Below are 24,001 nucleotides of genomic sequence, written 5' to 3'. Positions count from 1 at the left end.
ACCTCTCTCTTTACATGCTGAAAAAACGTACAGAAAGCCATCAGAAAACAAGGGATAAAAATACACTGTTAGTGCAAGGACAGGATTAAATGATCTTTACTTGGACTGAACCACAGCTGTGTGAATAAGCAAGTGACTTAACCCCATTACATCTTGACTTTCTCATGTTACATGAAGATGATAATTGCCCCCCCTCAGAGGGCTCAAGTGACGATTAAATGAGATAATCCCTTAGCCTATGCTTGTACCTTGTAAGCGCTCAAATGAATGCTGGAGATTGGTATCAGCAATTATTTTATACTGGTAAATGCAGCTGGAAGGTTGAATTAGATGCTAAATACCCGCTAGATTCCATCTAATACCTAAAGTGAGTTACAAACACTATCCATCGTTAGTGCAAAGTACTTAAAAATACTCTTTTAGTAAACTTTATAACTTAAAGTAATATGCTTTTACTTTTTTATTCCGCCTCCTTTATAAAGTACCCCTTGATTTTTCACTTTTTGAGGTTAGGTACGTACAAACCCAGGAAGTATAAATAACGATGCTTTGACTCTATTCTGAACTGAGACGGTGCCCAAACCCGCAAGGAAGCGCTTCCCAGAGGCCTTCGGAGCGCGCAGACCACCCAGGGGAGCCCTAGGGTTGGGGGGAGAGACGCAGAGGGAGCCGCGGCGATGGCGTGCTCGACCTCGGGCGCCGGGGATGGCGCCGCCAACAGCGAGCGCGCCAAACGAGGCCGGCGCAGCCCTCACCACCCGCTCCGCCTCCGAACCCCGCTTCGGACAATCAGCAAAGCCGCCTCGACAGCTCCCGGGTGGGTCCAGAGCCTCCTCACCAGCTCGAACCGTCTTCCCGGCTTCCCCCGCGGCGCCCCGTGACATCACTTCCGGCCGCCGGTGAACACGTGGGCGGAAGTGCACATGCCCGCGGCCGCCGCTCCCGTCTGTCTCAAGGGTTACGTTCGTCCACGGGCTGCGCCGCCGCCTCCAGCCAGGCGCCGTTATGGGAGTCCCGGCGTTCTTCCGCTGGCTCAGCCGCAAATACCCGTCCATCATCGTCAACTGCGTAGAAGAGAAGGTGAGGGGAGCCCGGCGACCGCCGCGGAAAACCGAGAGCCCTGGCGCGCTTAGGCCGCGGCCGTCGGGCCAGCCCCTGCCCCCGAGGTCCGCGCCGCCTAGTCTGCCCCGCGGGCAGTGGTGGCCCCACACGCGGTGGGGCACCGGCACTGGCCTTTGGGGTTCCCGGCGAGTGGCCCGGACTGGGTGAGGGCCGAGCGTGGCCTGCACCCGCCTGCGAGCTGCTCGCACCCTGCCCGCTTTTCCGGGACCTGAAAGGCCCCGCCCACGGCTTTGTTTCCTCCCGGCACCGCGCTGTTTGGGTTTCGGAAGTGGCTGCCAGGCAATTGGGCCACTTCGGACAGGCCCGCTGAAGTTAGTCAGGGATGCGCTTGCTGATCCCAGCTTTTAACTACCTTGTAAAGTAACCGCCGGCGGCGAGCTTTTTGTTGTTTATTGGCCGAGCCTGAAACGTTTTCTCCTAGTGTGAGCGACCATTGGCAGATCCTGCCGTAAAAGCAGCACCTGAGAACCTCTAGGGCCAGATAGGAGGGTTCCTACCTCTAGGTGCCCCGACTGCTAGACAGCATGCTCGTGGAAATTTTCATAATTCCTGAGAACACTTGAACGTTACACTTTTATTATTAGTTTGTTAATGTGTGTGTGTGTGTAGACTCTTGTCCATTCTTGAGTTTTGTATTTCTTGTTTCCGTCCGAGTTCGATTTTGTACTCTTAATTAGCATTTCTGGATTGGGAAGGATCGGGGGCATATCATGTTCCCTACCCCTTCGTTTTTGAGGGACGTGGCCGTCTGTCACTGTGACCTGATATTTTTTTTTGCTTAGGTTGGTGAGATCTTGATTTTTGTTCAGCTCCTATCCAAGGAGGAACCGGAAGCCTTGTTTTAATGGCATTCTCAGTATTCCTTGAGCTTTTCCTCAAAGAGAAACTGTTCAACTCAATGCTTGTTTCCTTTGTTTTAAAACTTAGCGAACTTCATTAACTTTACTTAAATTATCATCGCATTTTTACTCTGCAGTGATAACCACTTTTAAGTGTTTTGGTTTTATTTCTAAATATCATGTATATACCTGATGCATTGGTTTTGAATCTATCTTGAATTCTAGGTATGATAGAAGAGGTTTGGTCACTTATGCAGCCCCCATCCTCCACCCCCAAACCTCCTAATAATAAATCACATTTTTATTCATATTATTGGTAAACTTTATAACTTTAAGTAATATGCTTTTATTTTTTTTATTCCACTTCCTATATAAAGTAACCCTTGATTTTTCACTTTTTGAGGTTAGGTATTACTTTTTCTAACCCTGTCACCCTTACTAGTCATCCAAAGCTTGTTAGCTGTACTTTTGCTCTATTGGCATCCAATATTAAATTGCCAGGGCTTTGGCTACATAGGCTTGTTTTAAACGACAAAAGAATAAAAAAATAGTATTGTTGATTATTGTCATTGTGCAAATTCAGGTTATGTACTGTGATTCTGTTTCTTTTCTTGAGCTACTTGTGTCTTTTCTTGAGCTACTTGTGTCTTTTTCTTGGTGTTGCCTTTTTCTTTTCTTCTTGACAGGGATCCCCCTCAAAACTGTACTTTATCGGGTAGTCTCTCAAATCCTCTTTCTTCTTAGAGACTTCTTCTTGAGAGTTTTTATTTCTGCCATACCTGGTTATTTAGACTTCCTGGGAAGTTGCTTCTTAGTATTAAAAACAAAAAATCCTTTCCGCAATTGGAGTTACTGTTTTCTGATCATCATCTTTCCAGGCTTAAATTCATCTTTGTTTCTTATTCTCAGTTGAATCTTCAAGAAAATCTGTGTGGGATGTGACTTTTCTGAATTCATTCTACCCTTGTACACACAAATGATCATTAGCTAGGCATAGAGTTTGAGTCTGAAAATTAGTTTCCCTCAAAACTTGAAAAGCATTTTTCTTTAACTATTGTCATCCAGTATTGTGGTGAGAAGTTGATGTTAATTTTATTTATTTATTTATTTAGCCAACACTTACGTAGTGTTTACCACTTACCAGGTACTATTCTAGGCACTTTACAAATTAATTTATTAATTTGACTACATGACTACTGCTATCCTCCTATATAATAAAGAGCTAATATGGAAATGGTTGTCACGCCCTCACAGCTTAAGGGCTCAGACACTCAACACTGGGGAGAGAGAAATGGGGACCAGCCAGGCTGTAGCCCGGGAGAGGGACAAGCCGCCTGCCCCGTGGTCCCAGGCACTAGCGGCTGTGCCTGCGGCCCGGGAGAGGGACAAACTGCATGCCCTGCAGTCCTGGGCGCCAGTGTCTGCGGCTGCGGCCTGAGTTCCTGCCCACGGTCCCCTGTGGCTGCGACCAGCCCAGGCAAAGCTGGCCTGGGTCCTGGGTGCCTGTGGCCAGCCAGAAGGAGGAAATCTTGGGTCCCGGGTGCGGGGTGAGGCAGAGGCAGTTAGGGGCGATCAGGCCATCAGGGGAGCAGTTAGGAGCAATCAGGCAAGCAGGCAGAGGGGTTAGGGGTGATCAGGCAGGCAGACGAGCGGTTAGGAGCCAGCAGTCTCGGATTGTGAGAGGCAGTCGGACATCCCCCGAAGTGTCCTGGATTGGAGAGGGTGCAGGCCAGGCTGAGGGACTCCTCCTCCCTCCCCCCCCCCCCCCAATCCCTGTGCACAAATTTCGTGCACCAGACCTCCAGTGTAATAATAATAACAATAATAATAATAATAATAATAAACTGAAACACGGAGGGGTTACATAATATACTCAAGCTCACTTGTCTAATACATGTCTGAGCCATTGTCAAAACCAGGAAGAACATGCTTTTAATTTCTGTGTTCTGGTTTCATTCTTTTGTAGTTGATCTATTTTTCTTTCTGAATTTTAAAAGATCCTTGGTATTGTCAGTTTTCATGATTTTGTACTTAAATGTAGATTTTTTTTTTTATTATTACTTGGCTGACTCTTGAATTTAGAGACTTGTGTTCTTCAGTTCTAGGAAATACTCTTGTTTTTTTTAATTGATTTCAGAGAGGAAGTGGGATAGAGATAGACATCAATGATGAAAGAGAATCATTGATTGGCTGCCTTCTGCATGCCCCACCCCCCGGGGATCGTGTCTGCAACTGGGCATGTGCCCCTACTGGGTATCGAACCTCAACCTTATGGTTCATAGATGGATGCTCAACTGAGCCACAGGCTGGGTTGGAATACTCTTATGTATACCAGAGGCCTGGTGCATGAAATTCGTGCACTTGGGGGGTGGTCCCTCAGCCTGGCCAGCGCCCTCTCGCAGTCCCAGAGCCCTTGGGGGATGTCCAACTGACGTCTTAGGCCTGCTCCCGCTAAGCCAGCAGTTGAACATTCTTAGCACAGCTGCGGAGGCGGGAGAGGTTCTCACCACCACTGCTGCACTCACCGGCTGTGCGCCCGGCTGAGTGGCGCTCCCCCTGTGGGAGCGCACTGACCACCAGGGGGCAGCTCCTGCGTTGAGCGTCTGCCCCCTGGTGGTCAGTGTGCATCATAGTGACAGGTCTTTCTGCTGTTCAGTTGATTTGCATATTAGCTTTTTATTATATAGGAGTAGAGGCCTGCTACACGAAATTTGTGCACGGGGATCGGCGGGGGGGCGGGTGGTGGAGGGGAGTCCCTCAGCCTGGCCTGCACCCTCTCCAATCCAGGACCTCTCTGGGGATGTCTGACTGCCTCTCACAATCCTGGACTGCTGGCTCCTAACGGCTTGCCTGCCTGCCTGATCACCCCTAACCCCGCTGCCGGCTTGCCTGATTGCCCCCAACCACCTCTTCCTGCCTGCCTGATCGCCCCTAACTGCCTCTGCCTTGTCCCGCACCTGGGACCCAGGATTTCCTCCTCTGGCTGGTCGCACACACCCAGGACCCAGGCCAGCTTTGCCCGGGCCGGCTGCAGCCGCAGGGGACCGTGGGTGGGTGCTCAGTTAGGCGCTGGCGCCAGGGACCACAGTGCGGCTTGTCTCTCTCCTGGGCCACAGCCCCAGCTGCTGGCACCCGGGACGGTGGGGCAGGCGGCTTGTCCCTCTCCCTGGCCACAGCCTGGCTGGTCCCTATTCCTCTCTCATGAGCTCATTTGTGCCTGGCTGGTCCCCATTCCTCTCTCCCCAGTGTTGAGTGTCTGAGCCATTAAGGCATGAGGGCGTGATGACCATTTGCATATTAGCTCTTTATTATATAGGATTATATAGAATAGGATATTTGTACCTCCTTTTTCACTGCCCTCCCTGAACTCTGGATACTGGTCCTCCTGGATTGATTTCCTTTTCTTTCTCTGCTCTCTCCTCCCTCAACTCTTCCCATTCCCCTTTTGTGGCTTTATTGCGGTACTAGAGGCCTGGTGCACAAAATATGTGCACTGGAGGGGGGAAGGGGTCCTTCAGCCTGGCCTGTGCCCTCTTTCATTTCTCCGGGACCCCTCACTCCTTACCGCCTGCCTGCAGCAGAAGTGGGAGAGGCTCCCGCCACCGCCGCTGTGCTCACCAGCCGTGAACCTGGCTTCTGGCTGCTCCTTAGCGCTGCCACAGAGGCAGGACAGGCTTTCACCATTGCTGCGCTCGCCAGCCATGAGCCTGGCTTCTGACTGACTGGCACTCCCCCTGTGGGTGTGCACTGACCACCAGGGGGCAGCTCCTGTGTTGAGCGTATGTCCCTTGGTGGTCAGTGCGCATCATAGCGGCCGGTCGTTCCTCTGTTTGGTCAATTTGCATATTAGGGTTTTATTATATAGGATAGTTGACCTACAACAAACTGCACATATTTAAAGTATACAATTTAATATATAATAAGAGGCTAATATGCAAATTGACCGAACAGTGGAACAACCAGTTGCTATGACATGCACCAACCACCAGGGGGCAGACGCTCAATGCAGGAGCTGCCCCCTGGTGGTCAGTGCGCTTCCACAGAGGGAGGGCCACTCAGTCAGAGGCCAGGAGCAGTGGTGGTGGCAGGAGGCTCTCCCGTCTCTGCGGCAGCGCTAAGGACCCCGAGGTGTCCTGGACTGCGAGAGGGCGCAGGCCGGGCTGAGGGACCCCCCCTCCTCCAGTGCACAACTGTTGTGCACCAAGCCTCTAGTTTAATATATTTGATAAGTGTTATTCATGAAACCATCACCATAATCAAGAGAATGAACATCAATCACCTCTAAAACTTTCCTTCTGCCTCTTCGTTATTCCTCCCTACCACCATCCTTGATGCCTATTTTTAGTCAATGACTGATTTATTTCTGACTCTATAGATAACTTTTCATTTTCTACAATTTTATTTAAGTTATATAAATTTACTTTTTTAAAATTTAATTCACTTTGACTCAGAATAATTATATTGAAATTCAGCCATGTTATTACATGTATCAATAGTTTATCTATTTCTATTTTTGAATAGTATGCTACATTGTACCTATATCACATTTTGTATGTTCATTCATGAGATTGATGGACATTTGGATTGTTTTCCAGTTTGGGGCTATTTACTATTGGAGTACAAGTTTTTGTGTGTACATATGCTTTCATTTCTTTAGAGCAGCGATTTTCAGCTGGTGTGCCACAGCATACTGGTGTGCCGCAAGAATTTTTAAAACATGCAATTCCTGACTAGTTAGTCAGGGGCACTGACCTCTTTTCCCTTAAATTGTCAAATAAGGAAATGACAACAGTCAACAAAATATTAGCTGTCTGGTGTGAATGAATCAAAAGTATACCTATTTTTTGTCAGATTGGCAAAAGGTATATTTCTTGGTGTGCCATAGAATTTTAGAAATTAGTTTATGTGTGCCATGAAATGAAAAAGGTTGAAAATACCTAAGAGTTAAATGATTAAATTGCATGGTAGGTGTGTGATTATTTTAAAAAAACTTGCCAGTCTGTTTTCCAGAGTGGTTGTACCATATACATTGCCACCAGCAGTGTATAAGAGGTCTAATTGTTCTACTTCTTTGTCAGCACTTAGTGCTTAGTCCTTTTAGTTTTAGCCATTCCAGTGTAGTGTTATTATGATTTTAAATAGCATTTCCATAGTGACAAATTATGTTAAGCATTTTTTCAGTGCTTATTTGCCTTCCATATATCTTCTTGAGTGAGGTGCCTATTCAGATCTTTTGCCTATTTTTAAGTTGGGTTATCTTATGAGTTGTGGAGTTTCTTACATATTTATATATCTTTTGCAAATATTTTCTCTCAATTTATGTTTTGCCTTTTTACTTGTTAGTCATGCAAAGAAGAACAAAAGTTTTCCATTTTGATGAAGTCTGATTTATTTTTTTCTTTTGTAGTCCTGCTTTTTGTGTTGTATTGAGAAATATGTGCCAAAGCCAAGATCACTAAGATTTCTGAATGTTTTCTTAGAAACATGTTTTATAGTTTTAGTTCATCAGATGGTCTGCTTTTAGTTTTTTAATATGATGAGTTACATAGATTTTAAAATGTTAAACCCACCTTGCATTCCTTGGGTAAATCCCACTTGGTCCTTGTGTGTTATATTTTTATATTGTGTTGGATTCAATTTGGTAAAATTTCCTTGAGAATGTTTACATTTATGTTCAAAAAGGATACTTCTTTGTCTAGTTTTGGTGTCAGAGTAATGTTGAACTCAGATTGAGTTTTGAGGTGTATAACCTCTGCAAGTTTTCTCAAAGAATTTGTGTAAAATTGATATTATTCCTTAAATATTAGTAGAATTCACTAGTGAGGCCATCTGGATCATAAGTTTTGGGGGAAGGTTTTAGCTACAAATTCAATTCCTTTAGTAGATATAGAGCTATTCAGATTGTCTATATCTTTTTGAATGAGCTTTTGTAGTTTATATCTTCACAGATTTTGTCCATTTCATCTAAGAAGTCAAATTTGTTGACATATAAAGTAGATCATAGTATTTCTTCTCCTAATACGGCTAAAAATGTAGGGATGTCATTTGTCTTATTCCTGATACTAATTTTTTCATTTCTCTTTTGTTTGTTATGTGTATTGTTTTCCATTATTAGTCTGGCTAGACTGATCTCAAAGAAGCAGCATGGTTTCATGGATTTTCTCCATCTTTCTGTTTTTATGTCATTGATTTCTCCATCTTTTCATGGATTTTCTCCATCTTTCTGTTTTTATGTCATTGATTTCTGCTGTTATTTTTTACTAGAGGCCCGGTGCACAAAATTCGTGCACTGGGGGGTGGGGGAGGAAGGGGCTTGGGGGTCCCTCAGCCCAACCTGCACCCTCTCCAATCTGGCATCCACAGGGTTCAGGCCTAAACCGGCAGTCGGATATCCCTCTCACAACCCAGGACTGCTGGCTCCCAACTGCTTGCCTGCCTGCCTGCCTGCCTGCCTCATTGCCCCTAACCGCTTCTGCCTGCCAGCCTGATCACCCCCTAACTACTCCCCTGCCAGCCTGATCGATGCCTAACTACTCCCCTGCTGGCCCAATTGCCCCCAACTGCCCTCCCCTACTGGCCTGGTTGCCCCTAACTGCCCTCCCCTGCAGGCCTGGTCCCCCTCCAACTGCCCTCCCCTGCAGGCCTGGTCCTTCCCAACTCCCCTCCCCTGCAGGCCTAGTCCCCCACAACTGCCCTCCCCTGCCAGCCTGGTCGCCCCTAACTGCCCTCCCCTGCAGGCCTGGTCGCCCCCAACTGCCCTCCCCTGCCAGCCATCTTGTGGCGGCCATCTTTGACCACATGGGGGTGGCCATTTTGTGCAAGGGTGTGAGGGTCAATTTGCATACTGCCTCTTTATTATATAGGATTACTTATTTCTATGCTCACATTGAATTTAGCTTGCGTCTTTCCTCTTTGTTTCTTAAGGTGGAAGTAGAAATCATTACTTTGGTACATTGCTTCTCTAATACAGGTGTGGTCTGCCATAAACTGCTTCATAGGTACTGTTTCAGCAACATGACACAAATATTGATGTCTGTTTTCATTCAGTAACAAATATATTCTAATATTCCCTTTTACTTCTTTGGCACATCAGTTATTTAAGTGCTAATTTTCAAATATTTGGGGGATTTTGCAGACTTTTCTTCTGTACTTAAAAAGTATTCAACCACCAGTTTTTTCACTTTGTATCCGTGGCTCATGCAGTCCATTCATTAGCTTTCTGATCTTGGGAAAATGACAAGCTATCCTCAACTCTAAAGAGCTGGAACTTATTGCATTACACTGCACTACTTCCTATTGTCTCTATGTTCTGGTCATCTGTGTATGAAAGCTGAAATAAGGCAGAGTGTCACCTTGTTTGAGTGTGTGTGTTCTTGGAGTCAGTTTTTTTGACAGCTCTGCTCATGTTTACAAATGACCTTGAGAGAGCTACCAATATTGATTTGGATTACAGAAAATTTTAATGAGTAGGTGAATTTGTAGATTTGGAATTTGTGAATAATGAAGATCAGCTATGTATGTGCTACATACCACGGAGGTGGCTATGTGGATTAAGTCAGTTAATACAAGTGAAGGGCTTCCAACAGTGCCTGGTGAAAGTGGGGATATTATCATATCCAACTCTTGGTAATATTGCATAGTGTAGAATTTTGCACTGTTTTCATGTAGTGACATCCAGATTTCCTACCATGTTTTATTCCCTTTTTTTTGTATTTCACTGAATCCTTTTTAAATGACAGACACTGCTCTCAAGGCTAGGACCATACTAATGAATTGGGGGTGGGGTTTGGTTTCTGACCCTGCATTTCATTTTTTTCAATATGATATATTTTCTTAGCTGGCTACGGTATTTTTAAGGCAGTTTTATTGAGATATGGTTCACATACTATACAATTCACCCATTTAAAGTCTGTAATTCATTGTTTTTCCATATATTCACAAATGTATACAATCATCACCACAGTCAATTTTCTAACATTTTCATCACCTCAAAAAGAAACTTGTACCTTTTAGCTACCGTTCCTCTGTCCCCTGCTCCCACTTCCTCTATCCCTAAGTAATAGCTAGTCTATTTTCTGTCTCTGATTTTCGTATGAATGGAAGCATAAATGATTTTGGGGGGCTGGCTTCTTTCACTTGAAAACATTAGGTTTTCAAGGTTATATCTATGTTGTATCCTGTATCAGTATTTCATTTTTTAAATTACCAAATAATGTTTAATTGTATGGATATGCCACAATTTGTTTATCCATTTGTGTGTTCTTGGGTATTTGGGTTGTTTTACCTTTTGACTATTATGAATAGTGCTGCTACATTTATGTACAAGTTTGTGTGTGGACATGTTTTCATTTTATTGGGTATACCTAGGAGTGTAATTGCCGAATAACATGGTAACTCTATGTTTAATTATTTGAGGAATTGCCAAACTATTTTCCAAAGTGGCTGGAACATTTTACATTCCCACCAGCTATATTTGAGGGTCAGTTGCTCCACATAAGTGCTAACACTATCTCCCTCTTTTTTTAAAAATATATTTTATTGATATTTTACAGAGAGGAAGGGAGAGGGATAGAGAGTTAGAAACATCGATGAGAGAGAAACATCGATCAGCTGCTTCCTGCACACTCCCTACTGGGTATGTGCCCGCAACCAAGGTACATGCCCTTGACCGGAATCGAACTTGGGACCCTTCAGTCCACAGGCTGATGCTCTATCCACTGAGCCAAACCGGTTAGGGCTCTTTTTTTTTTTTTTTTAAGCTGTCCTGGTGGTATTTCACTGTTGTTTTTATTTGCATTTCTCTTCTGGCTAATGATACTGAGTATCTTTTCATGTGCTTTATTGTCCATTTGTGTGTCTGAAATGTCATTTCAGATACTTTGCATATTTTTAAATTGGGTTGTCTTTTTATTATTGAGTTGTAAGAGTTTATAAATATATTTATGCTCTGAATACAAGTAAGTCTCTTGTTAAATACATGATTTGTAAGTTTTTTTCCCCATTCTGGGTTGTCTTTCCACATGCTTGAGTGTCCTTTGATGCATAAAATTTCTTAATTTTGATAATGAAGTCTATTTATTTCTTTGTTGCTTACTCTTTTGGTATCATAAATAAGAATCTATTGCTAAATTTATGCCCCTTTTCTTCAAAGAGTTTTAAAATATCATTTGTCCAAAACTCTGTTCTTTCCTTATTGAATGATCTTGGCAACCTTGTCAAAAATCAGTTGACTATAGGTGAATGGGTTTATATCTGGTCTTTTAATTCTATTCCTGTGGTCTGTATGTTTATTCTTGTACCAGTACCACACTGTTTTGACTATTGTTTTGTAGTAAGTTTTGAAATTGGGAAGAATGAGTCTTCCTACTTAGTCTTCTTTTTCAGGGTTATTTTGTCGATTGTGCTCCCTTGCAATTCCATATGAATTGTAGAATCAGTTTCCGAATATACATTTTTCATTTCTTTGGTTAACTATTTTGATAATTAATTTATTCCTATTTTGTAAACTGTTGTGAATAAAGTTTTCTTAATTTGATTTTTGATTGTTCATTGCAATTGATCTTTATCCTGCCATCTTGCCCAACTCATATATTACTTCTAATAGTTTTTTTTTTAGTGGATTTCTTAGAGCTTCCTACATGCAAGATCATGGCATGGAAAATAGAGATAGTTCTGCTTCCTCCTTTCCAATATAGATACCTTTTATTTACTTATTTATTTCCTTCCTTCCTTCCTTTCTTTTCTTTCTTTGGCTAATTGCCCTGATTAGAACTTGCACTGCAGGTTAGAATAGAAATAGCAACAGTGGACATCCTTGTTTTATTCCTGATCTTAAAGGGAAACCATCCACTATGTCATCATTAAGTATGATGTGAACTGGGTTGGTGCCCTTTATATTGAGGAACTTCCCTTCTATTCCTAGTTTCTTGAGTGGTTTTTCTTTTTTCTTAAATCATGAAAGAGTGTTGGATTTTGTCTAATGCTTTTTCTGCATCCATTGAGATGGTCATGTGATTTTTGTTTTTTGTTCTATGCATCTGATGTATTAATTGAAATTTGGATGTTAAACCAATTTTGCATCCCTAGGATAAATCCCACTTGGTCATGGTGTATAATTCTTTTTATAATTGCTGGATTCCATTTGCTAGTATTTTGTTGAAGACCCATATTCTTAAGAGATATTAATCTGTAATTTTGTATTCTTGTAACGTCTTTGTCTGGTTTTGGTATCAGGGTGACACTGACTTCATAATATTTGTTGGAAAGTGTTTCTTCCTCTTCTCTTTTTTGGAAGATTTGTGAAGAGTTGGTATCCTTCCTTAAATGATTAGTAAAATTTAGTGGTGAAACCTTCTAGGCCTGGGCTTTGCTTTGTCGGTAGGTTTTGCATGTACCTCTAATTATCCCAACACCATTTGTTCAAGAGACAGTCTTTACTATCTTGTATGCTTTTGCCTCCTTTGTCAAATATTAATTGAGCATAATTTTGTGGGTCGATTTCTGGATTCTCTGTTCTGTCCCCTATATGCTTGTTCTTGTGCCAGTACCAGGCTGTTTTCATTACAGTAGCTTTGTAGTATAGCTTGATATCCAGTATTGTGATTATTCCTTCTGTCTAAAGATTGCTGAGGCTATTTGGAGTCTTTTTTGGTTCCATATAAGTTTTGAGTATTTGTTCTAGATCTGTAAAATATGCTGATGGTATTTTAATATAGATTGCATTTAATCTATGGATTGCTTTGGGCATTATGGACATTTTAATGATGTTGATTCTACCAATCCATGAATACGGTACATTCTTCCACTTGTTTATATATTCTGTCTTTTTTTTCAATGTTCTGTAGTTTTCTGAGTACAGGTCTTTTACCTCCTTGGGTAAGTGTATTCCCTAAGTATTTTAATTTTTTTTGTTAAAGTGGTAAACAGGATTCTTTAGTTTCTCTTTCTATGAGTTCATTATTGGTGTACAAAAATGGCATCGAAAACTTCCCTAGGTTCCCCAGGCTCCCCCTCTGTCTGCCTTCACCTGCCAGCCATCTGTCAATCTTTATCACTTAAAATCTTTTTCTGAAAGTGCTTTAGGTGGAATTGGGAATATAGACCCCTGGGTCTCCAGTGAGTGGGAGGTGTTCAGATTTCAAGGAAAGTGGTATATGTGTTTCCCTGTCTCAGAACTACTCCTCTGAGAGTGTCTCAGAATATTTCCCTGCCCTTGGCTGGGTAGAGAGACTCATATGCAGTCCATTGGGAGCAGCTGGATACTGGGAGTTTCTGTCAGCTCTCCTACCCCCAGTCCAGTAACTGACACTCCCTGAGAATGTTCAAACTTGTAGACTTGGCCTCTGCTGCTGTCTCCTCTGCAAAGTTCGAGATGTAGGACATGGCAGGCAGAGCTCCTGAGGGTTGGGCGAGCTGTATCACCTAGGGCAGGAGTTTTTCCCTTTTTCTGAGCTGTGGCTTCTGGGAGGGGCAGTGCCTCCGGAAAAATGGCCGTTTTGGTTTGGGGGTGAACAACCGAATGCCCTTCTCTAGGCCACCACTTGTCCACGTTTTCCCCCAATGCTTCCCACCAAAGCCTTGGGTGAGTAGCTGCAAATGAAAATCCCGTGCTTTGGGTTAAAAAAACAACAACACAAAACTGAGGCTTTGTCTTCGACTAGCACCCATCTACCAGCTCGGGTCTCCTGGATGTAATGTGGGCCACTGTTCTCAGCTCTGATGCTCCTGCCTGTGGAGCCCACCCTGGGTTCTGGGCCTTAATCTTTTCAGGGAAATAACACTCCTGTAGCTTAGAGATCCCTCCTCACTTTTTTTTTTTTAACCACCTCACTCTTGAAGCTGGGTCAGTCCCTCTCACTACCTCACCCTTCCTACCATTCTCCAGGTAGTTTCAGTCCTTCCTGGTATGTCTCCTCCTCAGCTGGATCTCAGTTGGTAATTCTGGGAAAGAGGTGCAGGATTCAAGAGGTGTCTATATACGGCCTTGGGAAGAGGTGCAAGATTCAAGGGGTGTCTTATATACGGCAGTCAGCCGAAGAGGGAGCCTCATGTGTGCATAGCTGCCCATACCTTGTCAAACAGGCTTCTTCCAATCATGTTCCCCAATTTAGCTTTATTTATAGTCTGGCCTTGGGAAGAGGTGCAAGATTAGGCCTCTTATCTTCTCCCCCCCCCACGGGTAGTTTTTTGATTAATTCATTCTCTTCACTTCTTATAGTTTTGTTCAGATTATCTCTTGATCTTGTAGTTTGCATCTTCCTAGTAATTTGTCCATTTTGTCAAATAAATACAACATTTATTCATAATATTTCTTTATAATTCTTTCTGTTTCTGTAAGAATGGTAGTAATGTCCTCTCTTTTGTTTCTGATTCTAATAATTTGAATCTTCTTTTTTGGGGGGGGTCAGACTGAGCAAAGGTTTGTCAATCTTTCCAAATTTGTCAATCTTTCATATAATTTTCTCTTTATTGGCTTTTTTGTTATCTGTTTCATTAATTTCTGCTCTAAAGTTTATTGTTTCCTTCCTTCTTTCTTTGTGTTTGCTCTTATTTTTCTAGTGTCTTAAGGTTGAAGGCTAGGTTTAAAGGACATCTAAAACCAAGTTTTTTAGTTTTGTATCTGACTTACAAAAGTGAAAACTCATACCGGTGGAAACTCATGCATGATTCATGAATTTTCAAATGCTGCTGTTAAACAAAAATACATCTACTTAGGTATTAGTAACAGTAGTAGTTTCTGCCTCACATTTAATAAACCAGAAAGCCTTATAACGTGGACTAGAACAGTAGGTTGGTGAGAAATTCATTTTGAGGGTTTACCATATTTTTCCATGTATAAGACGCTGTTTTTTTCTAGAATTGTTAGACTGAAAATCAAGGGGTGTCTTGTATACGGCAGTCAGCCTGTGAGGGAGCCTCATGTGTGCATAGCTGCCCGTACCTTGTCAAACAGGCTTCCTCCAATCATGAGCCTTATTGTTACTAATGTCAGCTGATGCCGTAATTGGAGGTGGAGGTGGAGAGTGCACAGATGCAACAGGGACCAGAGCATTCTGAGCCCATAAAGATGTCAAAAAATAAAAAGATAAATATCGGTAAGCGATTGTTTTACTCTGCAAAATTCAAACTGAATGTAATCAGCTCTGTAAAAGAGCATGGAACTAGACCTGCAGAGAGACAATTTGGACCTCCTCCCACTGAGTGTATGATCAGACAGTGGAGAAAACAGGAAGAACAACCCCTTAAGATGCCAAAAAATAAGGCCTTAAGAGGAAAACCAGCAAAATGTTTAAAATATTGATTTCTTATTTTGGGGTTGGAAAAGGGGGGGGCGTCTTATACGTGGAAAAATACGGTACTTAAAAACCTGTAGAGGTTTTTGTTTTTTTCAATTCAGACTATTTGTATATTTGAACCATCTTTACTTCTTTAAGTACCTTCTTTGTCTTGATCCCTTGGTATTTTTTTTGCACAAATAGGAAATTTCCCAGCTGCCCATTTGGAATACATATATCCTTCCTTTTCCATGAAGTGGAAGAGGATTGGGCTTCCTACTGGACAGAACTACCTTGACTGCCAGCCTTCTGGGTAGGCATTCTCCCTGTTCCTCTGAGGAACTGCTAGTCAGCCAGGGTACTTCTTGGCCCTTCATTCTCAATCACTCATGTTCTTTGGGAATACCTATCTCAAGTTGCCTTGTCCATGTGGAGCCGGAGAGAAGAGTGCAAAGATGGTCCACCTGGCTGTTCCTACTGCTGGTGCTGATGGATCATCCAGAGGCTTTCTCTTGAGCCCCCTGTCGGAGCCTCCCACTTCTTGGCAGCGGAGCTTCTCTCTGCATGCTTTAGGCTGTGCTCCATCTTGTCAGATTTACTAGTTTTCCACATTTCAAGCCACAGAGGTTCTGGTTTTCTAGCAAATATACGCAGTTGTGGGTGTGTGTTGGTTTGTTTAGTTTTGTGGTCTTGGGTTAGAAAGAGTAAAGCCGCAGTATGTGCTCACTTTATCATTTGGGAAACCCAAAAGATAATGAAAAAGTTATTTGAAATTAATTGCTATTAGGGTTCAGAGTGGCTTTCCTTTTTAGCTGCCCTTTGATTGATTAAAGATCTCTCCTTAAACCCAGACGCACTGGCATTGTTTTTAGCAGGGCTCTTGAGTGAGTTTCTTTGTTGAGCATCAAAATCTTCTCTTAAAGAATTTCTAGATTTACATAATTAATGTATTGAATGTATCTATAGTACTTATGAAAGGAAAATATGTGTAGCTTTCTTATTGGGAATGCCTGGAGCTGTTTTGTTTTTTTTGTGTTTTATTTTTGCTTTTTTGTTTTTTAATTAGGACCCACCTTGCCCTCTTCTGCATATTATACTTTCTACTTAGTACAAGTAGAAGTTCTCATGCAGCTACACTCAGCATTCATTGAAGACCTGTAATATGCCTAGTGCTGTACTAGGCATTAGGGCAGAGGTTAGCAAGCCAGTGACCACCTATTTTTATAAACAAAGTTTATTGGAATACAGCTATACCCATTCATATCCATATTACTTATAGCTGCTTTCAGTCTACAAAGGCAGATATGAGTTGAGATCACATGGCCAACAAGTTTAAAATATTTATTAACTGGCTTGCTGGGGAGCATAAAGAAAGTGGGTCTCCATTCTCCTGAGTGTAGTGTCTGCTTGGTGTAGGAAAAAGGAAAATGTGGAGTTTGGAGTATAGACATTAGATGAAGAGGTAGAGAGCCTCCTACCTTCGTAGACTTTGTTTTTGTTTGAGGGTCATCCGATTATCTTCTTCGATATATGTCTCCCTCCCCAAAATTGACCTGCTTTCCTTACCATCTATCCTATTCACTGCTTCTTTTTTTTTCCACTTTAAATTTTATTTTTTAATTACAGTTCATATTCAGTTTTATTTTGTATTAGTTTCTGGTGTATAAGCATAGTGGTTAGACGATCATATACTTGCATTCACTGCTTCGGATCAAGCCCCTTTTTTTGTGATTCACAGCATGTATGTGTAGAATACTGTCTGGCAGCTTCTTCCCTGGACTGTCTTTAAATTCTTTTTCATATCCTTTATTTCCAATTATAAATATAAATGGAAGCCCAGTCTTATTCGTATCCCTCTCAAAGATAACCATTGTCCTGACATTGGTGTTCATCCCTTGCTTTACTCTGTGCTTACATTGCTTATGTAGTCATCCCTAAACAATAGCTAATACTGTTTTGTCTATTTTATACTTTCTATATTTGATATGCTGTCTATTTTTTCCTGGAACTTGCTTTTTTGGCTCAGCAGTATAATTTGTGATTATCAAATACAGTTTAATATGTGGGCTCTTTTTTTTTTTTTTTTGCTAATTAAGTTGACTGTTTATTTTTTCAACTGCTTTATTGAGATATAATGTATATATATCATAAAATTCACCTATGTAAAGTATCAAATTCAGTGGGGTTTTTTAGTATATAGAGAGTTGAACAACAATTGCCATTATTTAATTTTAGAACATTTTTATTACTCCCAAAAGAAATGTTGTATCCATTTGCAATCACTTCCTATCTCCCTCACCCTTCCCTTGCCCTCAGATTGAAGTCAGTCTATTTCTATTTCTGAATTTGTTTTCTGGACTACATAAATGGGATCTTTTATGGGAGTTTTTGCCTATCTTTTACTTGGCAGGGTGTTTCTGAGGTCTGTCCAGGATGTAGTATGTATATGATGAGCTTTTAAATTGTTCACATTTTTTCTTTTTGTTATTACAAATGATGCTTTATATGTAAGGGAAAACTGTTTTAAATGATTTCTATTAGTAACAGTAAAAGTCTGATTTCATATTCTTACCGTTTGCTGAATCTCTGGAAGAAAAGGACAGAGGAAATGTTCATTATAAAAATATATCAGTGTCTCTAGGAATAAATAAGGCACAGCCCTTACCTTTTGAAGAATTCACAGTGTGGTTGGATTAGAAATGACAGATTAATTATAAAGCCATGGGAGTGCTACAAGGGAATTAACAATAATGAGGAACTGCAGAAGGAGGAGCAGTTAGTTTTGGGGGAGAAGTGTACAAAGTGTTACAAGGTGATTGACATTTGATCTCAGTCTAGACCAGTGATGGCGAACCTATGACGCGTGTCCGCACTGACACGCGTAGCCGTTTCTGATGACACGCGACCGCTGAGGTGGCCGCATGCCGAGGATGAAACATTTGCTGCTCCTGAGGATGAAACATTTGCGAAATAATGTTTTTTCCTCAAAGTGACACACTACCCGAGTTATGCTCAGTTTTTTGGCGAAGTTTGACACACCAAGCTCAAAAGGTTGCCCATCACTGGTCTAGACCCTGGAAAATTAATAAGATTTTAGGAAGTGGGTGTTGGCAGGGAAGAAGGAGAAGCAGTGTGCAGAGGCATTGAGAGGTGAAAGAGCATTTTCCAGGAACTTAGAAGAGATAAGGTGGGCCAGATTTATGTTGTGGTAGGACAGGATGGTAGTAGTAAGGGTCCAGGCTCATTGGTGTGCTCCTGCTATGGGAATCATTGGAATAATTAGGCAAGATTAAGACACAGCCACATTTGGATTTTAGAAAAAAACAAAATGACAGTGGAGAAGGGTGGGCTGGAGATAGGAGAGTCTAGTGGTGGAGCAGTTCATACGAAGACTATTCTGATCTTTTAGGTGATGTTGGTAATGGTAGTAGGAATGACAGGAGATAGAGGCATTTTTCAGATTAAATTGACAGGATTTAGAGATAATGGATGGTGAGGGAAAAGACTTCAAGATGATTCCCCTGGTTTCTCACTTGGACAACTGAATGAGTTGAGAATTTGACAAATATCCCCCACATAATTAAGATTAATTGGTTGTGTTGGAAGCTATCATTTCCTATAGATGAAATATCTGCTTCAGTTCTAGGGAGTAAAAGAACTTATTTTATAATCTAATTCAAAAGTGAAACAGGTTCATACTGAGCCTAGGATGTATTGATTTAGACTTAAACAATCAAACTACTATTAATTATCACTTCCTCATAGCCCAAAGAATGCAATGGTGTAAAGGTTCCTGTTGATGCCAGTAAACCTAATCCAAATGATGTGGAGTTTGATAATCTGTATTTGGACATGAATGGAATCATCCATCCCTGTACTCATCCTGAAGACAAGTACGTAACCCATTTTTGTCACTGATATCATAAGTTACAGAGGAGTACTATATTATATTACATTGTTTGCTTGTTATTATAGACCAGCACCAAAAAACGAAGATGAAATGATGGTTGCAATTTTTGAGTACATTGACAGACTTTTCAATATTGTAAGACCAAGACGACTTCTCTACATGGCAATAGATGGAGTGGTGAGTACTAAAAAAATTAACTTAGAGTCCTTCATTTTTGCTTTTGTTGTGTTCCCAATGTCTACAATGAAAGTCAGCTAAATAATGAAAAATGTTGACTCTGGTCAATTTGAAAAAGTCTCATCCTTCAATCATTGATTCAAACATTTTTTGTGCCTGTTTTGTGCCAGGTACTGTGAGTTGCTGGGGATATTGATGACTGCCTTTGCTTTTGAAGGGCTTTCCACTAATGGGACAGACACATAAGTAAATGAGTGAGGTTAGTTACTAATTAATGAACTTTATAGACACTAAATAGCATATGCAGGGTATTGAGGGAAGAGAGAGTCAGTGCTACTCAGGAAGTTAGGAGATAGAGAGGAGGTGAAGGGCAAAGTATAATTGGATATTGTTGGGCAGTAGAGGTGAATGGATTGGACAGATATGGGAAAGGAGGACCTTCCAGATGTGCTAGGTAAACACACTTCCATGCTATTGACCACACTGACACATATGGATGACTGCAGGTGTTTTAGATTGGAAAGGGAAGTAGAGCAATGGCTTGAGTTCACCTTACCTGCCACATTCAGAAGTTTGGATTTTATCCTATAGGCAGCAAGTAGCTATTCAAGCGATTTAAGAAGGGAATAACTTACTGGTCTACAACAATACCAAGTAGCTTAGGTTATAAATGACCAGCAAACTACATAGCAGGGTTCAAAGAAAATTAAGGTAAGTCATTACCCTAAATTTGTTTAGCCAGGAGCAAATAGATTTTCTTTCTTTTATATTTAGTAATCCTAGTGGCTAATGCAATGATTTTGAAAATCCAGAAAGCTCTGTGAGGTTCTGTTTACTCAGTGAAAAATCTTAGCTGCCTGATATCTTGTTAAGTTACAGTTAAAGTGGAGTAAAGAATAAAGGGAACAAGAATATGTCTTATTTGGAGCATATTTCAATTCATATTCAGCTAAATTTCTTAAAGAAAATTTTTAACTTTAGTGTGCCCTTACTGCTACATCAAGTATATAACATGTGGATATTTGTATGTGTATGTACATGCACATATCTGCAAGATGTTTTTTTTTTTTGTAAATGTAGATCATAGAACTTGGTACTTGAAAGAAATTAGGTGATCTCATTTTACAGAAACGGGAATTATTTAAAGAGAACATAAAAAACCCCAACTTATTTTAGATGTGGAAAAAATACTTCAGAGTCCCAACCCCAGAACTCAGTTCAGTAATTTAAAACCTTACATTCCAGCTCATTTCATTCAAGCTTATTTGGTGATTTAAATTGCATTTGGTGAGAGTGATTTAAAAGTGCATTTGATTAAAACCTTGTTCCCTTTTTAACTGTTGTACCTTACTGTAGATAGAGTAGTCATTGTGAACCTCATTCTAGGAAATACAAAGGAGAAGTGCCATGGGGTCTTACAGACCAAGAAGTAGTTTTCTTTTGTTGGTTGTTCTTTTTTTTTCTATTGCTCCTATGGGGCGTTGTGAATCCCATTTGGAGACCATCCTTTTTAGGCTTGGACATAGGGAAGGTCTTCCTGATTCTGGTTCTGTAGAAACTACCTTTGCTTGCTGGCTGGGTCTTTGAGTAAAATGAGCTTTCCTTGTGGAGAAACCATAACCCAGTGGAACTGATGTTAGGTTGTGGGCCCTGCTGTGCTATGGCTTCATAGGATGTTTGTCCATTTGAGCTCAGCTTTTCGGTTTTTGATCCAAAGTTAAGTTCTCGGGGTCTCTTGTCTGTTATGGAAGGATTGTTAGACATATTACTTACCTTTTCCATCTTAGTGTACTATTTTTACAAGAACAACTGATTCAAAATAATGTAGATTTAGTTGTGAATATTTTGAATGGTATTATTTGAATATTGAAATACATCTTTTCAGGCACCACGTGCTAAAATGAATCAACAGCGTTCTAGGAGGTTCAGAGCATCCAAAGAAGGAATGGAAGCAGCAGTAGAGAAGCAGCGAGTCAGGGAAGAAATACTGGCAAAAGGTAAAGAATATGCTCCTTGAAGTTGGATTTTTATAAGATGTATGGAGAAGGGGATGGGGTGACAGCGTTTTCTTATGAATAGGCAGAGCTTTAATTTAATTAGGATCCCAGAATATGCAAGGAAGATTTATGTTCACTGTTGAAGAAAAGTAGTACATGGAACACTTTATACTCCCATTAATAAGCTTGTATATTTCCACACTATAGTCAAAGGGAAACTTGGAAATAAAAGTAGGGAATTCTGATTTCATTGCTTTTCAGGGTACATGCAGCTCTTCAGCTAACTTTTAAATAGATATTTTTATTTATTTTAGAGAGAGGAAGGAAGAGGGAGAAGGAGAAGGAGAAGGAGAGGGAGAGAGAGAAACCCTGATGAGAGAAATATCAATCGGCTGCCTCCTGCACTCTTCCTACTGGGGATTGAGCCCACAGCCTGGGCATGTACCCTGACCAGGAATCAGACTGGCGACCTCCGGTGCATGGGACAACACTCAACCAACTGAGCCACGTTGGCCAGGCTTCAGCTAACTTTTATACATCTGTAAAATAGAAATATATTAAGAGTGTTTCTTTTTCCTATGGGGACTGTTAGAAAGCTACATTTCTGGAAATATTTTCCTCAGATCAGTCTTGGTGGCTTGCTTATTGCTTCCCTTAAGAACTCAGAGGTCTATATGAGGAGGCTGGGGAGGAATACTTTCAGTATAGATTGATGTACCAGATGCTGAGGCAATGAGGTACCCAGGGTTTTCCCATTTGAGGGGTGAGTAGAATGGAGGACAGTCATCTTTGCAGGTCCCCAAAGACTTGACATTCCTGATGGGAATATAGGTAGGAGTTGACTAAGTCTCAGAGAGGAGGAAGATCAGGAGTTCTGATGTCCACTGGGTGAAGACACCCATGTATGAGATGGGGCATGTTGTAGCAGGATCGTTTGTTTTTTTGTTACATAAGGCAGTATGCTAGACCAGAAAAGCCATAATTTATTGGCCGGAGAGAGTGTACTTGGCAGTTGAAAAAATAAATATCGTAGTGTAGTCAGCTCAGGCCTCTAGCTATGATAAATTTTTACGTTATTTTGATTTGCTGGAAATATATAGGTATATATTTATTTGGCTGCAGCTTGTAATTAACACTCTAAAACTTGTTTGTATTTGTAACAGATTGTCTTTGATTTTAGACATGTCTCCTTTCTTGAAGATACTATGAAGAAGCTAATCAGTGATATAGAGGAAAAATAGGATTTTTTAAATGTCTAGTTGACAATTTTATTTCTTATATAAAGCTGTGATAAAACCAGCATTTTAATTTGTTTTACTAAGGCACCTTTATTTAAATAATTTATCAGAATTAAAACTCCAAACCCCATGTGTGTTTGAGTAAGAGAGAGAGAGAGCTGTTACAGAGGTCATTAGAAAGAACATCAGCATTTTGATATTTTTATAACAACTTAGTGTCTTTTGTGTACTATATGTTGTTTGACAGTCATGTTAAGTTTAATTTAAATTTGAGGGGAGGAATCTTATTTTCCTCCCAAAAGGGAAAACATTGTTCCTCAGGTGACAATACTTGTCTTTCTTTTGTATTTGAACTTTTTGCTATTGTTGTTCTGGCTTAATATTGAGTAATTTACCTCACTTTTTATGGGGAGAACAAAACATTGCCTCTTTTTCTTTAGGTGGCTTTCTTCCTCCAGAGGAAATAAAAGAAAGATTTGATAGCAACTGTATTACACCAGTAAGTAATCTCATGCTTTGCTAGCTATTGCTAACTCTTAAGTGATCAGTTAATTTATTTTCTTCTATCATTTTAGGGAACTGAATTCATGGACAATCTTGCTAAATGCCTTCGCTATTACATAGCTGATCGTTTAAATAATGACCCCGGGTGGAAAAATTTGACAGTAAGTTTCATATTTTGGTACTTCAGAAAGATTAGGGTGATCATTTAAGGCTGTACTTTGGTATGACTGATGTTATTTGTCCTCCCCCCCCCACACCCCAACAAATGCTAGTTGACTGTCAGAGGAAAGAAGTTTCCAGGGTCATTGGAAATGGGATGCCTTGCATGGTCCAGTTTTAAAAAGTTGAATTTTCTCTCAATGTCAATTTTGTCCTCTTCTTATCACTATGAAGCCATAAAATGGGACTTATGATTTTAAAAATGTGAGTGTGTATGTATACATGAAAGTAATTTTTAAACGAAAATTTCTTAAATTAAAATCAAATTATGGCCTTGCCAGTGTGGCTCAGTTAGTTGAGACTTGTCCTGTGCACCAAAAGGTTGCCAGTTTTTTTTTTCTTCTTTTAAGTTTTTTATTTTATTTTATTTTATTTTATTTTATTTTTAAATTAATTTCAGAGAAGAAGGGAGAGGGATAGAGAGATAGAAACATCAATGAGAGAGAATCATTGATTGGCTGCCTCCCACACACCCCCTACTGGGGGGGATCGAACCCGGGACCCTTCAGTCTGCAGGCCAACACTCTATCCACTGAGCAAGACCAGCTAGGGCAAGTTTGCCAGTTTGATTCCTGCTCAGGGCACATGCCCAGGTTGCAGGTTTGATCCCCAATCTAGGTGCATGCGGGAAGCAGCCAATCCATGTTTCTCCACATTAATGTTTCTCTCTCTCTCTCTCCTCTCTCTCTCTCTCTTTTTCCCTCTCTCCCTTCCTCTCTTT

The 24,001-nt window shown here is 41.0% G+C and overlaps 1 protein-coding gene across 1 annotated transcript in view; it reads left to right on the top strand.

Moving 5' to 3' along the window:
• The first annotated feature begins 920 nt into the window (after positions 1-920).
• XRN2 (5'-3' exoribonuclease 2) overlaps positions 921-24,001 on the top strand; it is a 94,005-nt gene continuing 70,924 nt past the window's right edge. The window contains exons 1-6 of the mRNA XM_079783977.1: positions 921-1,080; positions 19,001-19,128; positions 19,211-19,322; positions 21,208-21,319; positions 22,998-23,056; positions 23,133-23,222. Of these exons, the coding sequence (XP_079640103.1) occupies positions 1,006-1,080; positions 19,001-19,128; positions 19,211-19,322; positions 21,208-21,319; positions 22,998-23,056; positions 23,133-23,222 (576 nt within the window). The 5' untranslated portion in view covers positions 921-1,005. The remainder of the gene's footprint in view (positions 1,081-19,000; positions 19,129-19,210; positions 19,323-21,207; positions 21,320-22,997; positions 23,057-23,132; positions 23,223-24,001) is intronic.

This window comes from Cnephaeus nilssonii, assembly GCF_951640355.1.
Source record: "Cnephaeus nilssonii genome assembly, chromosome: 11".
NCBI classification, from domain to species: Eukaryota; Metazoa; Chordata; class Mammalia; order Chiroptera; family Vespertilionidae; genus Cnephaeus; species Cnephaeus nilssonii.
The sequence above is the reverse complement of the archived record's forward strand: the minus strand, read 5'-3'. Positions and strand labels throughout refer to the sequence as shown.